The sequence below is a fragment of the Aulostomus chinensis genome, chromosome 23 (assembly GCF_037954235.1).
Source record: "Aulostomus chinensis isolate RoL2024-O1b breed Wild chromosome 23, RoL_Achi_v1.0, whole genome shotgun sequence".
NCBI lineage: Eukaryota > Metazoa > Chordata > Actinopteri > Syngnathiformes > Aulostomidae > Aulostomus > Aulostomus chinensis.
This window is the reverse complement of record NC_141342.1, coordinates 3,647,084-3,657,973: the sequence shown is the minus strand read 5'-3', so window position 1 is coordinate 3,657,973 and position 10,890 is coordinate 3,647,084. Positions and strand designations below refer to the sequence as shown.

Here is a 10,890-nt window from a genome sequence, read left to right as displayed (position 1 = left end):
ATAAAAGGTGTTGACTGTACTGGAAGATGCACTTGAGAGTGTAAGTTTACGTTTGCGAGTTTCAGTTTCGAAGCTCCAGTTCTTGTTAGCCGTCAGTCACTATTAGCTTCAAGTCAAATATTCATGGCTGGCTCTTTCTGCATCCTGGAGTCACAAAGAAGCGATGCAGTGAGTATACTTTTTTGGTTGAACGTTAGTTTCAAAGGCCCCCATTGTCAGATGACGTACACCCCTGACAAACTCACACGAAACTAAACTTGCATTCTCTATAATTGCCAGTAGGGGGGTTGACCACAGCCCCAAAATTTGCAGCCGAATACAAACGTGAGGAAATCAAAACGCAGTACCTTTCTCGTGATTTAATAGCTCAGCAAAATGAAATAAAGGCTTTTAAAGAAATGCAAAAAAAGGTTTTAAAACACCAAGTTGGCAGTGACCAACATAGAATGTGCCCCCCCCCCCCCAAAAAAAAACAAAAACAACCAATGATGATGGATCCATTTTCTATACCTCTTGTAATACCTCTTAAGGGTTGCATGGGGGGGGGGGGGGGGGGGGGGGGCTGGAGCGTGTCCCAGCTGACATTGGGTGAGAGACGGGGTTCACCCTGGACGGGTCACCAGTCGTTCACAGGGCCATCAGGGGCTCAGTATCTTGCTCAAGGACATGGTCATCGGGGAAAGTGAGGATCGAACCAGCAACCCTTCAGTTGCTCAACGGCCACTCTATTTCTTAACTGGTATGTTTATGGTTGTTTTAAGGCATGACTGCTCACTTGCTCACACGATATTCATCGATTTTATGTAGAAAAAGCTTTTTGAATACTGGTCTGTCTTTGAGGCAGGGAGTGTGGATCTCTCTAAGGCTCTGGTGCTGTGGACTGTGCGTGTTCCCCTTGAGAAATGGTGTAAAATGAGAGTCAGGATAAGAAAAGGAACAAAAAAGTAGTTTACAACAGGTTTATAAAATCTGTCCCAGACTTATTCTCAGGAAGGCAATAATGGAATATTTATTTAATATGTGTCTCACTACTAAAGCCATAGAGGGATCAGCAAACCAATTTATTTACACTGCTAAATGTCCCTTCATATAAAATGTAAATTTACCAGCAGGGGTCACTGTAGAGAAACAGACAACTCATTCATGAAAACTCCAACAGGGAAATAAATCATGTATAATGGTGTGTCACAACAGGTCGAAATATAATTATAGTCAGGAGGAGAAAACTATCTGTGTCAGATATCAATCAGTAAGGCTCTAACTTTTACACATGAGCTATGAAACTCATTTCCCAGGAAGCATTGCGCTGGGTTAAAGGTTATCAGGACGTGTATACTTCTCCAAAGCAACGGCGCCCTTCTTTAGTCGAAAAATAAGCACTTTGAACTCTATTCTAGAAACTACTCGGTATCTCACACACACACGAGTGCAGGTAGCCTGCCAGAGTTCACTCGGGTGTGAATGAACAGCGACGAAGACGCCGAACAGAACAATATTCCGGCTGGAAATAATCCTCCTGTACCGCTGGACTGTTGCGGAGGGCTCAACAACGTGGACTACTCGAAGGTAACAACTGAAAACGGTCAATAAGAACTAGCTGTACAATTCCTACAATCATCTTCATCGTTTCAAGGGCTCAGAGAAGCCGGTTTGCTACCGTGGCTGCTTCGAAGCTTAGCCGGAAAAGTTGCTCATTTGTCTTTTCAAAATAAAAGTATGCTTCCTCCTCGAATGCTCAAATACACATAAGATGAACATAGGATGTGTTTACACTACATATTATAAGAATTTACTCACACACACACACACACACACACACACACACACATATTTGTTTTAATTTATACTGATGTAAGAACCAACATAAAACCACTTTTCATGTAATATATTTCATACTGAGACATTTTTAATTGGATTAAACATCCTAACATTTAAATTTCATAGAATATGAAAATTGTAATTTGTTTCTAAGACAAACTTAATTTTTAGACAAGCATTTTTTTATTAAAAAATATGCTATGAATAACCTATTATAACAGAGTTTTACTACATCATAACTACTACTTCATAGTCACTAGGATCCAGTAATGCGAGGAGCTTTACTTGTTAGAAAACTCATGGAAGCAATACTTTACCCAGAATAAGAGTCTTGAGCTCACACAGATATTTTTTTAAAAACTTTTTTTATGACTCCAAAAAGAGCTAACCACGTATATTTAGAGGAAGGACTTACGGGACAAAAATAAATGTATTTGTTGAAGTATTTGCTTCCATTGTCAAAGCAAATGACTCCACTTTCATAACCTTCATCATCTTTCTGTATTATTACATTTGGGTTTTTTCTTTTTCTGTGCAGCGTTATTGTTTACGTTGTTGTTTGTGTGGTTTCTGTCAGATGGACTTGACAGCGGTGGAGGAACTACTGAGACACGTCAACTTTCATGACTGCAGCTTCGCTGTCGCTGTGGTCGCCATCGTTTTCAACCCTTTCTTCTGGAATTTGGTAAGTGCTAGAAATCCAGTATATTGCAGCGCACTGACGTTCCAGTCGAGCTCACTAATTGAAGCCTGGCTGAATAAACTTGGATGATGTTCTTTAGATGAACAACATTCTCACAGATTATGTAGATTAAATAAGTTTTGTCTTCTTTCAACTCCTTTTCATTCAGAATTTGGGAACTTTTGGTGTTTCTGTTGCATTGTTCTGCCTTTCTTTTGTCAAGGAATGAGATAAACTACTCAGAAAGAAAGATTTAATGTTATGAATATTCAGAGATCCTGTGACAGACATGGAGGCTGACCGTAGCCCCACCCCGTGTTGCGTGTTTGTGGGTAAACCTGTGGTTGATACACATCCCCATGAAAATAAACCATTATTATCAGAAGGAGTTTTGCAGTGAAAAGGAGCGTAATGATGTGGAAATGGGCGTTCCTGCTAATATCACTATTCAGATGACACCATCAGTCAAAATAATCTCTATGAGACAGTTAGATATTTTTCCTGAGTCAGATTTGGCTGATATTTGCTGATGTTGATGTGTATTTAAACAAATTCATATGATAATTACTCACTGAAAAACTGATGTAAATATTGTTAATAGTTGCTATTGCGAAACATTTTGAATTTTCCCTGGATTGTTGCCTCATCATAAATGACAGGTGATGCTCAAAGGTGAAGAGATATTTCTCCATCAGACGGATGCATTGAACGAAATAAAGAATACGTTTGTTACCTGTGATGCTGATAAATTATTGTGAATTCCTCATATTTGAATACATATACAGTATCTATACAGAATAGACATTTAAGAGATATTTAAATATTTACACATCTCATATAGAAAAAGCACAAATATGACAATAAGAAATAGTAAAAAGAAGATAAAGCGAATGGTGCTTCGGTCAGGGTTAAAGCAGATAGACATGAACGTTATATGAACTCTCTCTGAACACCGCGTTCACTTAATTACAATGGAATATGAGCTTGAGGTGTTCTCGAGCGAGTTGACTTCACATTGCATAATCTTGCAGAACAACATTATACAAAGACACAGAAAATGCTTCATAGTCCATGATGTCCCTGATTGTCGAGTTCAATGATGCCTTTCCATAGCAATGCAGGCGCAGTAAATTAGAGGGCACATATTCACAATGTTGAGGCAGGAATGTGGGAAAGAAAACAAGTTGTTCTTTTCCAACCACAATGCCAATGATGTCTCATGTTGTTCAGGATTGAGGAAATAGCTGATTGGTCACTATGTTATTTGTTAGGGCCTGAGCCCGGAGGTCCTCCCGAGAGAAGACCCTATTATGTTTGCTCGACACACTCGCCACTTCAGATTTACAGTGATAAGATTTTACATCTGATCGGTTTGGGAAAAGGAATATTCTACCCCTGTGAAACCATATGAAATTCCATTCGGTCTGGGCCTCTTTATTCGGATTGAGGTGTTTATATGGAACATTTTTATTCGGTTTGGGCCTCTAATCCGATTCTACTTGGAAAATTAGGCTCCATGTAAACCCAGCTACTGAGCGGGGAAATTCACTGAGCTGAGCTCGCCTCCAGATGGTGTTGATAACCCAGATATGATGGCGTTTAGTTTTCCGACGTATTTCTGCCTTCCACGGCAGGAACAACGCAACAGTTCTGTGAATATTCATGGTAAAATGGCGGAAGGAAATGTTGCCGGGAATACTCGCTACTCGGGCAGTTGAGCGAATTCGCGTATTCGCGCGATTGACACAAATGGACACTAAAATGATGCGACGCAAAATTTGCGTTCGCGTCCGGTGTGAACACACAGTGACACAGACAGCAGAGTGCAGCGGGGGAGGGATTGAACCCTGCCGCGAGCGCGTGGAGGCTCAGGCCCTAACAACACTGCTTGCACCTTTAATTCCTTGCTACTTTTGAAAACGTTCTCATTCAGAAAATGCATGTGTTTCAGTTTTAAACTGTTTAATCACAGACGGTGACTCATTTGACCTTTTAGTCAGTCGACCGTCTCACCTGAGCACCCCAGCGGGACACATGGTCACCGCTGTCATCACATTCTATCCTGACAGGGCAGCAGCAGGCTATTACTGACATTACACTAAGTGATGCTGAGGTACCTCAGCCCTGCACATGATACCGAAGGAGCCCTTTGAGGGTTGTGCTGGAAGATTAGCCACACCTCTTTGTCAAATGTGTTGCTCAGGCAAGCAGCACTTGTACTGATGGAACTTAGGGAGACTTGATGATGAAATATCTGGAAATGAAGTGGAATGGAGGTCCCGAATGAGCACATGTCTTTCACATGTGATGGGGAGACAATGGCTGATGGGATTTTGGAAGGAAATGTCTCATTGGAGGAAAAGTGTTCCTCCGTACTCAGAATCCCTGCCCCTTGGAGCATATTCATTTGCCCTGGTGACGTGTTAACGGTAGAATGTGCGTCACTGTCTTTTTGTCCTTTTATTTGTAGCAGGTCACGCTGTTGCCCTGTTTCGTGGCAGCTGCATGTGCTGCTCCATTTGCATGCTCCTTCAGGTAAAACGTGCTCATACCTGAGCAACTCGGGCATGAAAGGAAGCAACGAAGACTTCACCTTCTTGGACTGGCTTTCATACTCCTTACATCTTTTTCTCGATTTAGAGCAGTGCTTCACGACTCGGTGAAAAAGCCATATCGCAATTATGATGTACAGTGGTCCCTCACTAAAACGCGGTTCACCTACCACGGCCTCACTGTTTCACGGATTTTTTTAGTGTAATTTTGCATGCTTTTTTTAACAGCGTACAGTGTGAACGCGCATTGTGTTCGGCATCCTGATTGGCTAAGGGAGTACAGAACGTGTTCGGCTAGCCAGATTTACATAAATGTTCAATCGCTAGCAGTGTGACTTTGAGGTGCTGTATGTTTGCAAGTTTTCTACTTAAAACTTAAAAGTGTAAAACTTTGTTTCGGGGAGAAAACTTGCACCAAGGCCTTCAGAGGAAAAAGACGTGACAGCGGAGCAGCGCCAGGACAAAGAGGCACCGTCAGAGAACTGGGAAATACGCGGGAGTGACTGGTATTAATTTCTTACGTGTTAAACCTCGTAGATCATTAAAATTAAATTTGTTAAAAATGTTTGGGCTTGAAAACAGGTTTTGATCTTTGGTTTCATTTACTAATATTGTACTTATTTTTTTAAATCTGCAAAAGTTTGAACTTTGAGAGTGTTTAAATAAGAGAGAACTCTGAAAAAATGTTAATGCCTGCCTGAGAAAAGTGTATAAAAGTGTGTGGTTAGGGGTTTTACGGCCTTACAACATGTATAATAATTGTAAAAAAATAAAGCTGATTACTTCGCGGATTTCGTCTATTGCGGGTTATTTTTAGAAGGCATCCCCCGCGATAAACGAGGGACCACTGTACTCTGTTATGACGTTATCATGAGTCAACCTGCTTGAAATTCAAGAAAAATACACACAAATTAATGATCATTTTGAATTGTTCAGCCGAAACATACCAAAAATACAAAAACAAACATTTTTGCAATACTTTTTTGGACAGGCTGACATCATATTACAATGAGATTAATTGTGCCTCATCCCCCAAATCATCATATAATCTGCTGTGTGTATATTTGGGCACTCAGCAGGTCCAACCTGTTGCTGTCCGGGACAAGCTTACCTGTCACTAGCAGTAGCTTTAGAGTTACGCGGCCGTTTGGCATAGAGTTTAGGAGATTTCAACCTCTAAGGCTCACTTTTTTTTTTTATCATTTGACGTCATGATCAAGAGGAGAAATTGTTATTTAGTAATCAAAACAACTTTAGTTCCACCCTCAGTATTTCCACTTTCATTGGCTTAAAAAAAACCAAACGGGATTTTTGTTTTTTTGATTTTTTGTTACATGAATGATAGCGTGTTCTTGACATGTTCCACCTTGTGTCTCAATAGGGTGGTACTTTAATTTTAAAGGACACTCACACATTTGGATGCGTCTGTTGCTCTGTGCTGCTGCATTCATTGTTTGTGCCATCCTAAATCTTCACCGTCAAGTTTTCCAGTGACACCCCCCCCCCCCCACTACCAGCACCCCCTCCCTTTGCCTTCGAGCTCTCCCAGAACAGTGAGTGAGCACTGAGCTATTTGAAGGTGTGCGGTGCACGATGCCCTGTAAGTCGTGTGCTCACAAGAGCAGGTGGTTGATATGACCAGACTGCGGATGCTGTGACCACCAGAGACGCTTGAGGATGAAATGACCCAGCACTCTTGCCTCAGTGGTCATCAGTGGTTCTCACCAAGCAGCATGTCAGCGAGCATGTTTTTGTGTTCCAGGGTAATTGAAAGTGGTACATCACCATCTCATGACACTTTACAAATAGAGTAGGTCGTATTTCCTCCTCATACCCCCCCCCCCTAAATTATTCCTTGTTTCAAGTTGCTACACAGAGGAATTTATACCTCCCAGAGCTAAATTTAAGATAGACATTGTAACTTATTCATTGTACTGCTGATGTACCCTTAAGCAAGGCCCTTAACCCTGACTGCTCCAGTGCAGCTGCTCGGTGTGCGACAGATCAGACTGCCATTGTACTGGGCAGCCTCCATGAGTGAGCGTGTACGGTAACTGATTGAATGTGATCAATGCAGTGGTGTAAAAGTAATTATCATAGATTATGTTGTGGTGAGTGGTTCGTGTGTTAATTTGGGGATTATTGAGCTGTGGATTATATGGCAGGATGCACCTGAGAGTTCTTACATTTTTGCCGTTGTTAGCCGTCACCCATCATGGACCATGATAGAGATGGGCCTTTGTCCTCTCTGGTATTGTTCCTCTTGGGTTTGGGTCCTGTTTTTATGTGTTGTTGCTCTTCGTCTATGTTGTATTTGACCACTGGCTGTAAGTTTTACTTAACCTTGCCATTAGCTTCAAGCTAAATATACATGGCTGGCTCTTCTGCATTCTGCATCAATGTCTTCCTGAACTCAAGACAACTATTTGTGAGTACTTGAAAGGAAAAAGGCGCCATTCACTATTAAACTATCGTAGCATCGCTTTAAAGCAGACGTCAGAAATGATGCTCGTGTCCATTCACAGAGAAATCTGATGTCAGGGTCTGATTTTAAAATCTGAATAATGGAACAAGCCAGTATGAGAATCACTGCACCAAAACAGAAAATTAAAAAAAAAAAAAAAATCAGAAATTTGTGTTTTTTCTTTTTAATTGAGATAGTCATAAAAAAGAGAGGAATGTCCCTCAAACATAGAAGACACTAGAAGTTAACTCAGGCAATCTTTGCTTTTGATCTCACGTCTTGTATGCTATATTTATATGCTCCCACTGGCCCAGGTCATAGAGCACCAGAACATCTCCTACCACTCGTATGCTGATGACACACAACTTTATATTACAGTGTCGCCATGCGATTACAGTCCACTGCATCCACTGAGTGACTGTATCCTACAGGTCAATCAGTGGATGGGCCAGAATTTTCTCCAGCTCAATGCAGAAAAGACAGAAGTCATTGTGTTTGGTCCCAGAAACGCAAGGCTTGAGGTCAGCAGCCAACTTGACTCAATGACACTACAAACCACCGACCAAGCTAGAAACCTTGGTGTTGTTATGGACTCAGACCTGAATTTTAAGAGCCACATAAAAACTGTCACTAAATCAGCCTATTATCATCTCAAAAACATTGCACGGATTAAAGGATTTCTTTCTAAACAAGACATGGAAAAACTAGTCCATGTAGGCTAAATTATTGTAACGGTGTCTTTACAGGTCTCAGTAAAAAATCAATCAAGCACCTGCAGCTCATCCAGAATGCTGCTGCCAGAGTCCTGACCAACACTAAGAAAATGGACCACATGACACCTGTCCTTAAATCACTGCACCGGCTCCCTGTGTGTCATAGGATTGAGTTCAACATCCTGTTACTGGTCTATAAGTCACTGAATGGGCTTGGGCCTGATACACACGTGGACAAAATTGTTGGTACCCTTCCATTAAAGAAAGAAAAACCCACAATGGTCACTGAAATAACTTGAAACTGACAAAAGTAATAATAAATAAAAATTTACTGAAAATTAACTAATGAAAATCAAACATTGCTTTTGAATTGTGGTTCAACAGAATAATTTTAAAAAACAAACTGGCCTGGACAAAAATGATGGTACCCTTAACTTAATATTTTGTTGCACAACCTTTTGAGGCAATCACTGCAATCAAGCGATTTCTGTAATTCTCAATGAGACTTCTGCACCTGTCAACAGGTATTGTGGCCCACTCCCTGTGAGCAAACTGCTCCAGCTGTCTCAGGTTTGAAGGGTGCCTTCTCCGGACTGCTTGTTTCAACTCCTTCCACAGATGTTCAATAGGATTTAGATCAGGGCTCATAGAGGGCCCACTTCAGAATAGTCCAATGTTTTGTTCTTAGCCATTCTTGGGTGTTTTTAGCCATGTGTTTTGGGTCATTATCCTGTTGGCGGACTCATGACCTGCAACTGAGACCAAGCTTTCTGACACTGGGCAGCACATTTCGCTCCTGAATGCCTTGATCGTCTTGGGATTTCATTGTACCCTGCACAGATTCAAGAAACCCTGTGCCAGATGCAGCAAAGCAGCCCCAGTGTAGAGTTAAGCATGGGAGGCGAGTTGAGCAGCGTAGTAAAAACGCAAGTTGAAAGCGAGCCGTTTAATGAATGCGTCTTCACTCTTCACATCATAACATCAACAACGGAAACCCACCATAGGAAACCTAGCAACCAGAGTAACAACAACAACAACGTACTTGAAACGCTCAAAACAATGAACTTGGTTCCTAGCAGTAACAGAGGTGAATTATGTAAGTAGAGTAGAGTCCGCTACATACGTCCCTCCAGAATTCACATCAATATGAAAAGTCCTTGCGGAGTAGGGGGCGTAAAACACGGCCACAACGGCTCTGCCGAACAGGGGCTGGGGGTGAGTCAGCTGCAGGTAGGCGTCCCGGGCCTCTGTGGCGGCGTGGAGGCGGGGCAGGGACGGAAGGGGGCCAGGTGTGGGCCGGAGGCTGGGCAGGGGGGCGCCCTCGACGGGGGGGCCGAGCCAGATCCACAGGAGAGTCCAAGTCCAAGTGAGCGGGTTTGAGGCGGTCGACTGAAACACGCTCCAGCTTGTTTCCCACCTCCACCACGAAGTGCTTGACCCCAGCCTCCCGAACGCGGAACGGGCCATCGTAAGGAGGTGTGAGTGGGCTGCGCTGGGCGTCATGGCGGATGAACACGTACTCCGCCGATCGCAGTTCCGTGGGGACGTGTGACTGGGGCAGTCCATGTTGAGAGGTTGGGATAGGTGTGAAGGCCTTGGCGTTATCCAGGAGTGTGTTGCGTTGGCGGGGCGCGGACCAGGGATCCGTGGCAGTAGGGATGAAATCCCCAGGGACCCTCAGCGGCTGGCCATAAACTAACTCTGCCGATGAGGACTGGACGTCTTCCTTGGGGGCCGTTCTGAGGCCGAGCAAGACCCACGGGAGCCTGTCAACCCAACTGCTGTCCTTGAGGGAAGCCCGCAGGGCAGCCTTCATGGAACGGTGAAAACGTTCGCACAAGCCATTAGCCTGTGGGTGGAAGGCCGTGGTGCGGTGGAGTTTTACCCCCAGGCCCTCTGCGATGGCATTCCAGAGCTCAGAAGTGAACTGAGAGCCCCGGTCGGAGGACAGGTCAGACGGGGTGCCGAAACGGACGACCCAGGTTCCGATGAACGCCCGCGCCACCTCGGCCGTAGCAGTAGACGACAGGGGGACAGCTTCCGGCCACCACGTGGTCCTGTCGACCATCGTGAGGAGGTAAGTGAAGCCGTGGGAGGGGGGCAGGGGGCCCACTAGGTCCACGTTCACGTGGTCAAACCTCCGTTCAGGCACAAGAAAATGCACCAAGGGGGCTTTGGTGTGGCGGTGCACTTTGGAGCGCTGACACTCTACGCAGGTATCAGCCCATTTCCTAACATCCTTCTTGAGCATGTGCCAAACGAACTTGGCCGACACAAGCTTCTGCAAAGGTTTCCTGCCGGGATGGGAGAGGCTATGGACAGCATCGAAAACCCGCCGCCTCCAGTCTACAGGGACGATGGGCCGGGGCTGGCCAGTGGAGACATCGCACAGGAGTGTGGAGCCGGTGTCGTCGAATGGCACGTCCTCCAACCGCAGTCCTGTGACAGCTGTCCTGTAGGCCTGGATGTCCGGGTCTCTCTTTTGATCCTCTGCCATTTGTGTGTAATCCGCCCCCAGGTGGATAGTCCCTGTGACGGCCCGCGAGAGGCAGTCCGTGACAACGTTGGACTTTCCGGCGACATGCTGTATGTCCGTTTTGAATTCCAACACGTAGGACAACTGCCGCTGTTGGCGGGCAGACCAGGGCTCAGCCAGCTTCG

At 44.2% G+C, this 10,890-nt stretch overlaps 1 protein-coding gene across 1 annotated transcript in view; it reads left to right on the top strand.

Annotated features, from left to right (window-relative positions):
- The first annotated feature begins 1,206 nt into the window (after positions 1-1,206).
- pemt (phosphatidylethanolamine N-methyltransferase) overlaps positions 1,207-10,890 on the top strand; it is an 81,173-nt gene continuing 71,489 nt past the window's right edge. The window contains exons 1-2 of the mRNA XM_086195954.1: positions 1,207-1,566; positions 2,396-2,503. Coding sequence (XP_086052080.1) covers positions 1,462-1,566; positions 2,396-2,503 — 213 coding nt within the window. The 5' untranslated portion in view covers positions 1,207-1,461. The remainder of the gene's footprint in view (positions 1,567-2,395; positions 2,504-10,890) is intronic.